The sequence below is a fragment of the Ictidomys tridecemlineatus genome, chromosome 13 (assembly GCF_052094955.1).
Source record: "Ictidomys tridecemlineatus isolate mIctTri1 chromosome 13, mIctTri1.hap1, whole genome shotgun sequence".
Taxonomy (NCBI): domain Eukaryota; kingdom Metazoa; phylum Chordata; class Mammalia; order Rodentia; family Sciuridae; genus Ictidomys; species Ictidomys tridecemlineatus.
In genome coordinates, this window is record NC_135489.1 from 89,899,845 (window position 1) to 89,916,311 (window position 16,467).

Genomic DNA, 16,467 nt, shown 5'->3' on the forward strand with positions numbered 1-16,467 from the left:
CAGTCCAAAGAGTGGAAATGACTCTTCTAGGTTTTGCCCAAAGAAAGAAGTTTAACCTTAAGAAACCTGGCTCTGGGATATGACATCAGAGCCTATTCCTGCCAGTAGGCAGAAAAAAAGAGGACTGAAATGAGACCATAAATGGCACTTACCAAAACAAGACAGGTGTCCACTAGAGAGAAGGTGCCAGAGCGCCCAATACCTGCACTACAGTGGATCACTGCAGGCCCATGGTCAGGATTCAAGGAGCCAGATTCTCTCACTTTAAATAAGAAATTGAGAAACGAAGCTGGCGACTCAGGGACTCCAAAGTCTGGCCAGGTAGTATAATGAAAGTGAGAGATCGTCCTGGTCTCCCCACTCTAGAAAGTAAGATTAAACAAGAGAAAGTTAGTGACCATTCTTGGCTTTTAAAAAAAAAGCAAAAAAACGATGTCAGAAAGATCATGTGTTTTACTCAACGCTGTTAATCTTATGGGCTGTTTATACTTCCATTTTCCCATTTGGGTTTTGATAAGCATGTATGCAAATCAGGGAAGTTTTTTTTTTTCTTTAGAGAGGTTTGGAATATATTAATAGCTAACACATATAACACATCACTTTGGAGGCTTGTTTTGAGCTCATTGTTTATTATCTCAATTCATACAAAATCATATATCAGAAACCATTTTCCAGGTGAGGAAACTGAGGCAAAAATTAATTTGTCCAAGATCAAGAGCAATAAATAGGGCCTAGACTTGAAGCAGCAGTCTAGAATTTCAGTTCTTAACAATTAGCTTGTACCATACATGCTACCAATATTTTCTCTAATTCATGTATCACAATAAACACATTCTTTTTCTCTATTAAAAAAATTAGTATCATAATTTTAACTTTCTTTTTTAAAGTTTAATTTTGTAAATATAATCTCCCTCTTAATATGATTTGCCTTGAAAAGCAGCTCCACATATAAAGAGGAGCAATACAAGAATTAATTTAGAGGAATAATCTTTACATTTTTAATTGAAATAGCTCCTCTAATTGCTGTCTTTCCCCAATGTAATAAACCCCAGTCCTGAAGCTGGGTATGTGCCCTGCTGATGTAAGATGGTGCACCAACACGCCCAATGCCTCTGTCTCTGAGGTCTGCCTGGCATCACTATCACTTCCTGGATGTTCCTGATGAGCCTTATTCTGACTAATTCATTATGAAAATGTTCCTTAGCTTTCTGCCAACTGCCTTTTGCCCTAGGAAGCACCGCTCTAGTTTATAGTCTTCGTTTCTGTAAATGAAGCAGTGATTTTCTAATGTCTGCACAATTTTCTAGTTTTATTGCAGGACATTTCTAAAAGGAGGAGGCACAGAAAAAATTAACAGCTAAACATCATCATAATGTCCTGCTCCCAGTGAAAATTTTCAAAATTAGAAGATAGCTTTCACATTTTGATAACTTTGCCTTTTTCAGTACGAATTAAGACTCCTAAGTCATAAAAGATAAAATACTGACAAAATACAATGTAGAAATTAAAAAAAAATTAACTACATATGTTTAGTCACTTTTTTTTTTTTTTTGAGGATGGCCTTAGGCCTGAGCCTAAGCAACTCCATTTTTTATTTTTTTTACCTTTATTTTATTTATTTATTTTTATGTGGTGCTGAGGATTGAAGTCAGGGCCTTGCACGTGCTAGGCGAGCGCTCTACCACTGAGCCACAACCCCAGCCCCTAGTCACTTTATTTTTAATATCTGTTTTCATAATTCCAAATACACTGTGATCCATAGGTGAAATATACTGAAGATACTAAAAAATTTCTCTGTTACTATTTAAATGATTTCTAGATTTCAAAACATTTCCTTGTTGTTGCGTGTATGTGTGTGTAAGAGAGATTGAATCCAGGGCTTGCTTGCTGTATGCTAAGTGGGTGTTCTACCACTTAGCATCTGAATCGCTGGGATTAAAGGTGACTACTACTGCACCTACTCAGCATTCCTTTTAAATTCTAAAATACGTAGTTGGCTTTGGTGGTGCACACCTATAATCCCAGTCACTGGAGAGGTGGAGGCAGGAGGATCCAAGTTCAAGACCAGCCTGGGTGGTCTTTCTCAAAATAAAAAAATTTAAAAGGGCTGGGGATGTAGCTCAGTGGTGGAGTACCCTGGGTTCAATTCTCAGCACCAAAAATGAATGAATAAATTAATAAAAATGACCTAAATTCAGTATGCTAAGTGAAAGAAGCCAGATTCTAAAGTCTCCATTTATATGACATTCTGGAAAATGTCATATACAGGAACAAAAACTAGATCTGTGGTTGGTGAGGGATAGGAATGACTATATGCAGGTAGCACAAGAAAGTCTGAGAGGTAACAGAATTGACCCATGTTTTCTTTATGGATTCATTTAGACAATTGAACACACTCTGAAAAGTCATAAGACTACACACCAGGAAGAGCCAATCCTACTGTAGGTAAACAGAAAAAAAAAAAAATCTATACATTCTAAATCATGAAGGCTAACTGTAGCTTCCTTTTACAAAACCATAAGTTCATAGTAAACATGGCAATATTCACACAGGAATGGGCCAAAGAGACTGACTCCTGATTAGCCAAGGGATATAGTTAACTGTCATATTTTCCTTTAAATGAGGTGTAAAATGCCAGTGGGTGTTTTTGACCCCACTTTTTCCCGTTAGCTGCTCTATTATGGCCATCAGCCACTATGCAGAACTAACACGCGCTGCAAGACTGGCCTTGGTTCACAAGAGCCTAAACCAGGTCTGGTGTGGACCACCCCAAGTTCCCAGGGACTGTGCTCATGTGCAAGTGTATGGCTGTGCTCCCCAAGGAAGGGCCCGATGCTCCCATCCTGCTTATGCTCAACTACTGACTGCATCACTTCCTGGCTCTAAATGCATCACAGTTACCCATGATCTTGAGCAACTGATTTTTTTTTTAAAACATCATTTTGGTTCAAGGCTTGTGATCTCTCTTTTTTCAAATTCTGGTCATGCTGTCTGGGATACTCAAAGTCAGTTCCCAGAAACACTCAACTATTTGTATAATATGGTCTCCCCCTCGCCAAGAGATTTTTAAAAACCAGCGCTTTTCACGCCTTGCAAAACCAGACTGAAGGACATTTTTAAGAGGTTAATTTTGATTAATTTACTCTTCCTGAAACAAGATTCAAAGATGCAGCTCAAAAAAAGATATAATTCAGAGTCGACAAAGGACCACAGGAAAGATGAAGACATGCTCACTACTCTGGTATGGAAGTGTTCGTGTGCATGACTGGACCACTCTCCCTCTTTTTCATGCTGGGGGAAAAATATAAGAGGAGAAAAAAGTTGCCCAAGAATAGAGAACTAAAACTAAATCTATCTTTACTCTGGTCCCCTTCTGGTCACCAAGGCACACCAGTTCTACCACTCTGACCTGTCATTTTCCACCTTTCCCTGTGCTCCAGCTCACACACCCCACCATACCCATATTACATCCACAGTTACATTTACATGGCGGTCCTGGTGCAGCCATTCCTTGCAAACTACATCATGTATACTATACCCTGGAACCAAAAAAGTTGCCAGCTTATTGCTCTTTTAAACAAAAAACATTTACATTGTTTGAGGGAGAATTCTCCATGTAAGGTCTTTGAATGTGGATGTCAAACTTGCTACATTTGGAGACCAAAAAGTTAGGTAGGCATAAGACAATGGGGAGCTGTTGGCTTAGGACAATTTAAGTATATGTCCTTCCTAAAGCCCATTCAAATCATAGCTCCATGGCCCCAGCCCAATTATTTTCATATTTTATGTATATATCGAAGGTACCAAGATTATGTTTCTAAAAGATTTTCTTTAAGCCCTAGTTCTGTAATTGACAATGGAGTTCATGATACAGTACTTACCTTACAAGGCTGTTGTGAAGAATGAAATGATGAATGTAAAGTTTACCTGCATGTGGTAAACTGGCTATTTCTAAAACAATTATACTAACTGCCTTTGTTGAAATCCATAAACAGCTCCAATAAATTATCAAATCTGCTAATCTTTAACCTCCTCACTGAACTGTTCTTCTAAAACTAAAGACTGACAAAGTGTGCCAGCCCTCTTCCTAACCTGAGGTCAAATTTGTATTCTCCCTGTCACTGCCTTACCTACTTTTGCCAGAATCTCATCACCAGTGATCAGTACTGACTATAATTTACTGAGAAAGATGGACAGAACTCGCCAGATCAAGAGTGGCAGTATAAGATGGCACAGGGAAAAGCAATGTGCAGAAGCAGAGGCCCCTGGGAACTGACCTCTTTGTGATGTCTAAGTTTGTTAGAAGGAGCAACTGGTACTTGCAGGAAAAAGGCACAGAAGGAGTTGAGGACCAAGTTGGGTGGGTCATGGACTTCTGTACTAGACGTGAACTTTCCTTGATAACTAATGGGAACCAGGGAAGGATCTCTAGAGCACAGAGGGGTCACACCTGTGTTCTAGGACAATCACTCAGGTGTAGTATGCTTAACAATACATTGGTATGGTGACAGAGGAGAGTATAAAGGAAGCAAATATGGACTCTACCCATGGGTGGGGGTGGCAGAAACCTTGTTACAGAGTCAGAATACACACACACACACACACACACACACACACACACACACACACGTATTGAAGAAGCCAGTAAAATTTAAAAAACAGGAAGAAGTGTAAGACTCATAGCTGCTAGGAATGAATGTGTCACAGTTACCTTAGGACAGACCTAAGTAAGAAATGGGCCACATGGAGATGCTGATAGATGTGCAGAATACAAATAAACAGGCACAGAAAAAAGGAGGACATTCTAGGTGGGATCAACGGCTTAAACTATTTTGAATTAGATCCCAGTTGAGCATCATAATAATTAGACACTCATCCTGTTCTGGGTAAATCTACAGGGACAGGGAAATAGAAGAGTCAGCATTATAATAGTATTCCTGGAACCTGAGAAACATAAAAGCTGGCCAACAATCTTACGGAAAACAGTGCAGGGCAACTGAAAACAAAGATCTGAATGACAAATAAGTATTCCACATGACCTGATATTTTTAAAGCCCCTCAAAAATATCTCCAAAGCTTAAGTCCAGGAATCCTCTGAGAACACAGATGGAACCCCTTCTTTCAGAGGCACAAGTTGGAATTCGCTCAGCTATAAGAAAGACACTATAAAGGGCTTCTGATAAATGGTCTGGCTGCTCATTAGACTAGAGGTCTACAGCTTTGGCCCTAAACTTTTAAACAGTCCTACTCTTGTGGAAGTGGGCCACGTCTCCATGGTTCAGGGAGCTAGAGAGAGGTGTGCAGGCAGCAGTGGGCTACCATCCCCTGCTCTGCTATAGTCTTCCATCACTCCACTGCTCCTCTCAAAGGCCCCGACCCAGTGCAAAGGACACCCAGCAAAAGCTAGTAACTGGGGCTCCCTCTAATGTCTTAGCCACAGCCATGGTGTTGACTGGATGGATATTGAAAGCAACCCTATGAGGCAGACCCATTCTCATCCTCACTTTATAGATAATAAAACTGAGGAACACAGGTAATTAATGTAACCCAAGTCACTTAGCCAGGGGAAGCACAGTCAGCCTCTAAACTTAAGCAACCTGGTTCTTTAGCAAGTGCAATTCTGCCTCTCAAAAGGAAATGCTACTTCACCCATGGAACAGTTCTAGTTCCTAATCAAAATTGTAAAGTAAAACAAACAGCTGCTATTTGATCATGGTAGAGTTTAAACCCAGGCCAGTCAAAAAGCCCCTTTCATCATACCACACAGGTGCTAATAACTAAAACACAGAGGTTGGCCAACTCTCACAATGGTCTCCACTTCAGAGAGGTGCTTGGGAATCGAGAAGCTTCCTTCACAAGAATTAACATCTTTCAAAAAAGTCTTATTCTCTAGAGTTAGAGGACCTGCATTTGACTTTGGTCTGTCACTTATTAGATAGGTAATCTGGCTATAGGAAAAGGGTATTGAAAAAAATGAAGTGAGGGTAATAAGAATATTTACCCCATTCAGGTTAAGCACTTACCTAACAATATGTCATTTTCTCAACACTTTGCCACTCGCAACAGTAATCAGTCTCAGGCACTATCTATACTGCAAAGTGCTGCCCCAAGTATTATCCACATGCTTGCCACGAGCTCTCCTTATAGCCCTGGGAGGGGCCATTGCACGTTCACCTCACAGAGAGAGAAGGCTTGGGAGGCAAAGCAGCATGTGTAGGGCTCACCTCCACTCAGTGGCAGAGCTGGGTTCTGAATCCTGGTTTGCCTAATTCTCAAGCCCTCTCTTACTTCTCAGGGTCTTTCTGATACCAGGGACTGAAACCATGGCTGTCAGGGTGGTAGGCAGGCATTCTACTGCTGAGCTATACCTCTGGATCCCAAAGTACTTTTAATAATTTTCAATCCTCAAATATTAACCTGAACTTTGAAATTCTTAGTTCTCAGGTGCCTCAACAGAGTCCTCAGAGTTACTACATGCATAATCTAAAATAAAACCAAATGGGTGCCTCAAACTCCAAATCTAATAATTATATATATATATATAGTACTGGGGATTTATCCCAAGGGTGTCTGACCACTGAGCCACATCCCCAGACCTTTTTTGTTTGAACTCACAATCCTTCTACCTCAGGCTCCTGAGCCACTGGGATTACAGATGTGCCCCTGTGCCTGGCTAGAATAATTCTTAAAACCACTATAAAAAAGTCCAAACTTTTGAGTAAGAAAAGTCTTACATTGATATTTTCTAATTGTAGCAGATGTACTGTATAATAAGACTTCACATCTTCAGACAAAAGCTTCACACTAAATCCTGTTTCTTTAAACAGCATCTCTCGGTCATCTGTTGGCCAGTACTGTGCACATTTAACCTAAAATTGAAAACAGCAGTATATAAGCATTATAAAACCATAAAAAGTTGAAAAGTGAAAACAAACTGCACACATATACTATGTTTTCAAGTATCAAATCCTAAGAAGAGTCATCACTATATTTTAATAAGATTGATATTTTATAAAGTAGCTTTCTAAAATATTCCTATAACTTTTAAACTAAAAAAGCCACAAATAAATATCATGTACAAAAATAAAAATAAAATCTGACTTTAGAATTAAAAAACATTTAGTTATAAATGGACACAATATCTTCATTTTACCTTTTAATATGGTGCTGAGGATTGACCCCAGTGCCTCACACATATGAGGAAAGCACTCTACCACTGAGACACAACCACAGCCCTGAAATCTGTTATTTTTAAAGCACAATAATCTATATTACAACACCACATAGCATTCACTTTCTAAAAGTTATCAAACTATCCCCAAAATACCTTCAAATTGTATTAAAAAGGCTTTATTTTGCAAGTATTTTCATAATTACCTATAAATTTGCAATTAATACTACACATCTAGAAATATTACATACATATTTCTACTTACTAAAGTTAATAATTTACTAAAATTTAATCAGGGGAAAGAATCAGAAGATAAGCCTCTTTTACCTAGAGTGGTTAATATAGGTTGAGCATCCTTTATTGTAAATGCTCGGATATTAAGTCTTGTTTCAAATTTTAGAGTATTTGCACATACATAATGAGGTATCTTGGGAATGAAATAGTCTAAAGGCAAAATTCATTAATGTTTCACATACACCTTACATCTATAGCCTAAAGACAATTTTATGCACTATTTTTAGCTTGCGTGCATTGTAGCTGTGACCCATCACAAGAAGTCAGTGTGAAATTAATGTTATTTCAAGAAAAGAAAAAAAATATTTAAGTAATATAGGCAAAGAGAATAACAGACTTATAAAGGAACAAAATAAGATGTCTATTTGACAGCAATTTGTAATGTCAAAAGGAAATGAAACAATGAAGCTGAGAAATGAAGTAACATAATTTAAGTTGTTCAAAAGAAAAGCAAATGTGAGCCAAGAATTTGATGCCTGGCCTAACTGACTTCTAAGGGGTTTTGTTTGTTTTGTTTTGTTTTATAAAGTAGATAAACTGTGACAGGTTAAAAAACAAAACAAAACAGAACCTATATAATATCCAGGAATCCTTCCTTAGCAACCCACTAGAGAAAAAGCATTAGTCAAAATTGGAGAGGCATCAACAAAACTGGTGATAAATGTTAAATACATATAGTTGGTCTTCCCTATTCATGGGTTGCCCACCTAAATTCCACTGACCTTGGATCAAAGATATTCAAGAAAAAAACAACTGTACTAAATATGTAAAGATTTTTTTTGGGGGGTATCTTTATTCCTAAATAAAAAACAGTGTTAACTATTTACACAGCAATGTATCATATTGTTAACGAATAATCTAGAGATTATTTAAAGTATAAGGAAGGGGCTAGGAAAATAGCTCAGTTGGTTGAGTCTTGCCTAGCAAGCACAAAGTCCTGGGTTCAATCCCCAGAACCATGAGAAAAAAAAAAAAAAAAAGTAAAGTATAAGGAAGAATGTGCACAATTTATAAGCAAATGCCACACAATTTTATGTAAGGGATTTAAGCATTGTAGATTTTGGTATCAGTGGAGGATTCTGATACTGATCTCCCCACAGGATGAGGGGAGAACTAAATTTAAAAAGACATGTAAGGGAGAGACTATAGTATATTACAGTCTCTGACAATGTAGGTTTGTACAACTAAAAATAAATAAATAAATAACCTGGAAGAGAATGGGAAAACATTTTAAAAATGTTTAATTAAGCACATGTAATGGGGGATGGCTATAATCCCAGTTATTCAGGTTGTTGAAGCAGAAATTACAGGCCAGTCTCAGCAATTTACCAAGACACTATCTCAAAACAAAAAATTTTAAAAAGGCACAGGCATGTAGCTCAGTGGGTGAGAACCTGTCTAGCAGGCAAGAGGCTCTGGATTCAATCCATAGTACTGCAATACCTGCATGCGCGCACACATACACACAGCAAGCTCAACTATTTTCAGTAATTATTTTGGTGGTAGGGATGATGTCATTATTGGGACTCTTATTTTCTGTGTAATATGGTATGAAGTAAATGAGTCTAAAATATTTGGCATCCCTGATATCTTTGAATACCAGGATTCTTGCTGTAAAAAAAAAAGTAGCAGGTTATGATAGAAGGGGTTAAGACAATCTCTGCAGTTCCAAATCTGAGCTAGAAATCTGTGTGAACTCATCAGACGTATTGTATCTTAACAAACATATTTGTACCTAGCTCTGTCCACTAAAAAGCCTTAAAAACAACCAGCAAGCCAGTAACAATAAACATCCTTATTTTTGTGGTGCTCTTGAAATAGCATTGCCTTTTAAGAGTAACACAGCTCCTTGGGGAAATGGCTAACTCCAGATTCAGGATAGAAAAGTTTAAAATGAGCCTGAAACTGGTAATCATTCCAGAGAGCAAGAAAGCTATAAAAGACCCTTAGTTTTGTGTTAAAATGACTCAGGGTTCAACCTAAAGAGATTTCTGCTAGTCGATGAAAGAATGATCTGATTACCAGTAAGTGCAAAGGAGTGAGATGAATCAAATATGTTAAATACATAACAATTCATCCTCTCCTCACAACTGGTCCTCTTTTGAGGATCCTAGAGAATGAACTGTTCTGAAAACTGCTTTTTTTATACTGTAAAAAAGTGGTCATTTAACTGGAATAGAAAGTGTTTTTTGTAGAATTCCAACAAAAACAGAACAGGAGAAAAAGAAAAATTACCATTTGTAAGCCATATGAATTAAGGAGGTAAGCACTGGTCAACAATGATTGCTAAGGTCATAAAAAGACAATCAGACACTATAAGTCTCTTGACAAGGAACACATTATACGAAGGAATCTACCCCCAAACAACTGCACCTGAATCATAAAAGTGATGTCTAACTTCTGATGGTATTCTTATCCTATTAATATAGCAACTGCACTCCAAAATGAAAGGAATGGAACTTATAAATCATCTAGTTTGCAATGCTGTTCAAACTAACAATGTCACCATCACTTAATTTCTAAATGAGTTTGGAGACATGAAAGACCATTATAAAGGGTGATGCTGACACTACTGGAAATCCTGGTTTGTCAGTACCACTTCAGAGTAGAAACAAATGAAAATCATACTATTACTGAAAACCAGTACCTATGAATTTAGGAAAAAGTAGGCATCAGGTATCTGAAGAAGTAGAACAATACAAAATCTTAAAACTGGGAGAGTCTTTAGTTGATAATAAATCCCAATTTGCTTGTCTAATGGGAATGTAATCTAAAGCTACAGAAGTCAGAAGCCTTAAAGTCTACCACTCACTGGCACTATGCTTAAACTGCAATCTGAAATTTCAATAAGTTTATATTTGCCCACTTTCATTATGACCTAAGTCAATTATAAATTATAAAGATCAAAAGACCATCATTTTACTCCTTTTGAAAACTTCCAAGATTTTAATAATATCATGAAAATTCTAACAAAGCCTAGGAATTCCAAAGAGCTCCATTATCACCACCAGTTCAGTATTTGTTCCATTACATTTATATCTCAGAGATCAAAGGTCACCAATTGTTTTATAAATATTTAAGGTAAGAAAGGAAAAGGAAGGGCTGGGGCTGGGGCTCAATGGTAGAGTGCTCGCCTAGCAAGTGTGAGGCCCTGGGTTTGATCCTCAGCACTGTATAAACATAAATAAATAAAATAAAGATATTGTGTTCAACTAAAACAAACAAAACAAGACAAAGGTATTGTGTCCAACTACAACTAAAAAATATATATTGGAAGGAAGGAAGGAAGGAAGGAAGGAAGGAAGGAAGGAAGGAAGGAAGGGGATACATTACTTCTGGTCAGAAACATCATGACCACCAGCCTTTAGCAACTAAAGCCCAAACTAATGAATACCCTCCATGAAAACCTTTATAAGCTAAAGATCATATGCAGTATACTCAATTGTAAGACTCACTCACCGATTCTTTCTCCACAATTCGGTTCAGCATGACAACTGCTTTGGACTTCTGCTGCCAAACCATGAGCCAGAAGTGGCAGCATGTGTTGGGAAGTGGACCCTGTAAGGACAGAGAGAGAGCAGATCAGGAAAGGGGACCAGAAAAGAACAAGTCTCCATCCAGGCCAAGCTCCCTCAAAAGTACTTCTGGTGTGCCTTGAATTTAGTCAATGGGGTTGGGTCCTAGTAAATACATTTAAACTTTAAATCCACTTGAATTAAAAAACCAGTCTGTGCTAGTTACGATTTGGGGCACAAATGATCAAAATCTTTCATTTACCTAAGTAAAGCAGGAAAAAACTTTGTTTAGGATATCAAGTGGTTTTCAGAGTTGAGGGCTGGAGACTAATGAGTTAAAGCACAATCATCTGCCCCAAGAGACCCAAGTTGAGATACTGCTCCTGATATAGGATTATTACCTGGCTTTTGCTGCCAAAGCTAAACAAAAGTGGCTGTAGTATTCAAGCATAATCTATATGCGAACCAGAGACAAAATCATGACTGAGACCATCTGACTGCTCAGGTTCTAGCTGCAAAGGCTGGAGGCAAAGGAAATATCTGAGAGCAAGAGGCGAGCCAATCAGCCCAAGTCAATTACAAAAGAATCCCCCCCTACAAAGTGGAAATCATGTACATACGCAAATCACTCTGAAACTATCAATTTACAAAAGCACAATATGTTCAGCCTCAATGGCAAAGTATTTGGGAGAGTTAAAAGGAGCAATAGTCCATACTGTAATAATGACACTGGGGGAGAAAAATCATATGTATTTCTAATTACCTTTCCCTTTTACTTAATGATGGTATAGGGCAAAAGGAAAGACAAGTAACAGATGAAAGGCAATGCCCAAATCACAAATTGTTGATTTTTTGTCAAGGCAGAGATGGATCCCAGGGCCAAGTTAACACTCCTCCACTGTGCTGCAACAGCCTAATTAATTTCAAGTGGGTGAACATTCAAATAAATGGATTTTATTGTACTCCACATAACTCAACATGTAATCGATTCACAGGGTAGTATAGTATAGTGGTGAGAGTTAGGGGTAGGAACAGAGGTAGAAGTAGGACACTGGGGGCCAAGGCTGCCCAGAGCTGCAGTCCCACATGTAGTAAAGGGATTCAAATGGCTCTACGCTGAAAGCATCATTAGAGCAGGAATATTCCTAGGCATGTAGCAGATGCTCAATAATTATTGCCTAAGTAAGGAAACTCTATTGTTAACTGTAAAATGTTTTGAACAACCAATAAAAAAAAATTAAAAAATACCAATAACAATAATAATAATAATAAAAACTTATCTAACATTTAGATTTTGCTCTATGACAAACCATCCTAAATCTTGTTTTAAAAAATGAAAAAAAGAATTATGAGAAACTATAATTAAAAAAATATTTATTTTTAGTTGTAGATGGTCACAATACCTTTATTTATTTATTTATTTTTATGTGGTGCTGAGGATTGAATCCAGTGCCTCACACATGCGAGGCAAGTGCTCTACCATTGAGCCACAACCCAGCCCAAGAAACTGTGATCTTATGTTTAAGGGTACTCTTCTAACTCAAGGTATGTATCTGTTGCTTTACTTCTAAAGCAAAACAAAAAATACAGCCTAAAGGTAACAAAAAGCAATAAGAAAACCCCCAGTTTGAAGAAAAACACAAAGCAATTCACTAGTGAGGTCACCCCTTAGTGTGCACATACACCCCAACTCCATTAGTGCCTCTGAAGATTAAATAATAAACAGGGAAACAGTTGTGACTGAATTAAGACCAAGCTTTTTTAATTGCAGAGACAAATTTATCTCTCAGCTCTCCCATGTACTCAGAACGCTACTACTTTTTTAAATCTGAAAAGTAGACTTAATATACCAAGGGGCTGATTTCTAAAACACTACTGCTAATAAAACAGAGAGAGAAATGATTCAATTAACAATCACAAAGAACAATCAGAACAGTGGAAGTAGTGAACATTTGATGTTCTCTACCGTGTCAATTGTTTTCTGAGTAGTACTTTGTTTCATATAATGTGCAGGGTACCAGGGCAAAAGCATAAGGAGGTGCAATCTCAGCCTTCCAGGAAGAAGTGTGCAGAGAGGACTACCGTCAAGGGCCACAAGGGGAAAGGCAGACCATCAGGTCTGAGGGAAGAAGACGACTAGAAAGGAAACTACAGTGGGGCTGCAGGAAGAAGATATACAGAACATGCAGAATCTGCGATCTAGCCAATCGCATCCAGCACAGCCTGGACAACGCCGGGAGGAATCCAGGAAAGAAGAAAAAGCTGGAGAAAGGCTTCTAAGTTATCACACTCTAGATGAGTGGGCTCTATCTGGGGGGTCACAAAGTCTACGACTAACCAATGGGGTAGTGGAATGGGCTTCTAAAGGGTCACTATTACTACAGTTACTACAACTGACAAGAAGCAACAACTCAACAAGTAACACCTGGAGCATCTACCAGTGCCAGGCACTGCAGAGTCTCACCACACCCTGTACAGATCACAGACTGCACAGACGAAGAGGCCTGGGGAGGGAAGGCACTTGTCCATGGTAACACTGCATTTTTTTTTTTTTTTTTTTTTTTTTTAGAGTCAGGGCCTCAATAAATTGCTGAAGCTGGCTTTGAACTCGTGATCCTCTTACCTCAGCTTCTGGAGCCACTGGGATTACAGGCATGCGCTATCGCACCTGGCCTCGCACAGCAATCTTTTTTTATTTTTTAATATTTTGTTGTCAATGAACCTTTATTTTATTTATTGCTAGGCAAGTGCTCTACCACTGAGCCACAACCCCAGCCCCTCGCACAGCAATCTTAAGGCAGCAGGGTAGAATGACTAAGAGCAGGACCTACTGTGCTGTACAACCTTGGTAAACTTAATCTCTTGAGTCTCTTTGGATTTCTGCTCTATAAGTATAAGGACTGGGCTGGCGCTGTGGTTCAGTGATAGAGCACTTGCCTAGCATGTGTGAGGAACTGGGCTCGATCCTCAACGCCGCATATAAATAAATAAATAAATAAATAAATAAATAAAAGAACCATTAACAACTAAAAAGAAAAGACAACAGTATTTACCATAGAAAGTTGTTCTGTAAAATAAGGCATGTAAAATAAGGAACAATGTTACAAAATTATTTTAACTGGTATTATTTTCACTTTACTAAAATATAAAGTTCATAATGACAAGAGTTTTCAGTAAAGTCTCTTTTACTCAAACAAGGTCTGCCACAGAGTAGGTCTCACTAAATCTGCTGGATGAATGAACAATGAGGTGTTGGCACCAGGATCTCAGCAGATACTGGGGGACAGAGTACCCTGTCTTGGGTTTCAGAGGATGAAAACCATGCTCCCAAGAGCTGAAGTGAACTTGGAGGAGAAAAAACTAAGTTAGAAACTGAAGAAAAGATCCATTTTTAAGGACTGAGAAAGAACCAATAAATGGTAGAGAGGAAGAAAGGGTTGTGATTAGGGTCATGGGTAACCATTCTTTTCTCTTTTTTCATGTTACTCTTGTCTTAAGTAGAAAGTACCTGGGATTGAACCCAGGGGTGGCACTGAGCCACATTTCCAACCCCTTTTATGTATTATTTTGAGAAAGGGCCTCTCTAAGTTGCTGAGGCTGGCTTTGAAATTGGGATCATCCTGTCTAAGCCTCCTAAGTCACTGGGATTACAGGTGTGTGCCACCAAATGCAGTTAAAGTAAATATTTCAGCTAAAATACTGCTTTATTAAAAAACTTCATGGGGCTGGGATTGTGGCTCAGTGGTAGAGCACTCACCTAGCATGTGCGAGACCCTGGGTTTGATCCTCAGCACCACATAAAAATAAATAAATAAAATAAAGATATTGTGTCCAACTAAAAAAAAAAAACAAAAAATTTCAACTATTACACAAAGGCTGAATGTGGCAAATGAATGTCTTATTCCCAGTACCCAGAAATATCCACCTCTATTGGTGTGTATGTGATGAATCTATTTAACCCATTTAGCCCTATGCTCTGAAAATAAGTTGCAATCAACACATGCAGCTGTATCTTCCTGTCTTGTTGGTACTACTCAGGAGTCTTTCTCAATCAGGGTGTGCAGCCACTGAGTATTTTACACTGTGTAAATCTCTGCTGTCCCAACAGGTAAAAAGTGGTAGCTGATTACTGGTTTAGATTTGCATTCCATAAATACTTTCCAAATGAAGTATCTTTTCATAGATATGCTACCCTATTTTGTTTTTAGAACTGTGACTTCATGTTCTTTGACAGTTTTTTTCTTACAGATTATTTCTTTTTGATTATAGGAGCTTCTTCATCTCAAGTAAACTGATTTTAGCTTCCTGTGAATTAGAAATAGTCTAATAGTTCACAGTTATATTAATCTGAAATACTTTTTTTTTTTAACTACATCAAATGTTTTTCAAATGACAGGTCATTCTGATCCAGGTTAGGATTTTAAAATTCTGAAATATTATGGCTTATCTTCTGAATACTTAAAAATCTGTAACTGGGAGAATGATAAGGTGGTTAATTTAGTCTCCATTATTTGATAAAGAGCAGCTGGTGTGGACAAACAAATCATGGGTGCATGGGTGTGGCCCAGGCCTCAAGCTGTGGGGTAAAATGCCATGGGGAGCCCGCGGGCACCCTGGCCTGGACTCTGGGGCACCTGGCCTCTGCACTGGAGAGCACCAACACCACCCAAGGCACGAGTACATTCTGAAGGTGAGGGCGAAAGAGAAGAGCTTGCAGGGGCCTCTGGCTACGCTTTCCAGGTCAGGTGAAGAGAACTGTAAACCCACAGTAAGCAGCAGCAGAAGCCTGGGTCAGAGAGAAGGCAGAGAAGACAGTGTGCCTGCAGAGGACGGGTAAGTGTAAGCCACTGTGTAGAAATTTTCTTTCATAGACATATTAACATTAAACACAACTTCACAAAAGAAGTCAAGCTAAACTTTTGGCCAAGCTGAAGTAGAGCCACAAGCTCCAACTCTGTTTTTCTGCGAGACACAAGACTTGCCTGTGTCAGGACGTAACTCCTCCGTGCCTCTCCCATGTCAACCAAGCTGGCGTTGATGTAATCATTCTCTGCATTCTGCAGTTTAACACGACTGTGATCATCTGAAAACAAAGTGATAAACCATAACTGTCATTTCAAATTCATTGATTCTTTTTTGGTCTTAATATTTATGCTCTAAGGTATTCATAAAGAATAAAACAAAGAAAAAATAAATTAGCTCCATAGAAGAGTTGAGACAAGTCCTAAATTATTCCCTTTTTTTGTAAGGAAGTACAAAACATCTTGTTTGCTACTACAGCATTAGAAGAAAAGTGTGTGTTTGTAGTATGTGAACCTTTATAACTTGAAAAATTAACTGAAGCGTGAAACACAGTAGAACAAACAAAGAACTTACCTTCCTAGAAGTAAAGGTTTGTTTAGATTCTGGGGGCCTAAGGAGGGACTGGTCTACCTACAAAAAGGTAACTGGTCTCAAACAGATGATACCAGGTTTCATTTTCTTCAT

General features: G+C 38.3%; 1 protein-coding gene across 9 annotated transcripts in view; it reads right to left on the reverse strand.

The window, feature by feature from the left end:
• The window catches only part of Ptpn2 (protein tyrosine phosphatase non-receptor type 2), an 82,958-nt gene that overhangs the window by 24,093 nt on the left and 42,398 nt on the right, over positions 1-16,467 (reverse strand). For all 9 annotated transcript variants that reach the window (XM_078030479.1, XM_005334876.3, XM_078030477.1 and 6 more), the window contains 4 exons: positions 15,963-16,063; positions 10,925-11,023; positions 6,735-6,869; positions 153-362 (listed from right to left, as the gene is read on the reverse strand). In XM_078030479.1, coding sequence (XP_077886605.1) covers positions 153-362; positions 6,735-6,869; positions 10,925-11,023; positions 15,963-16,063 — 545 coding nt within the window. The remainder of the gene's footprint in view (positions 1-152; positions 363-6,734; positions 6,870-10,924; positions 11,024-15,962; positions 16,064-16,467) is intronic.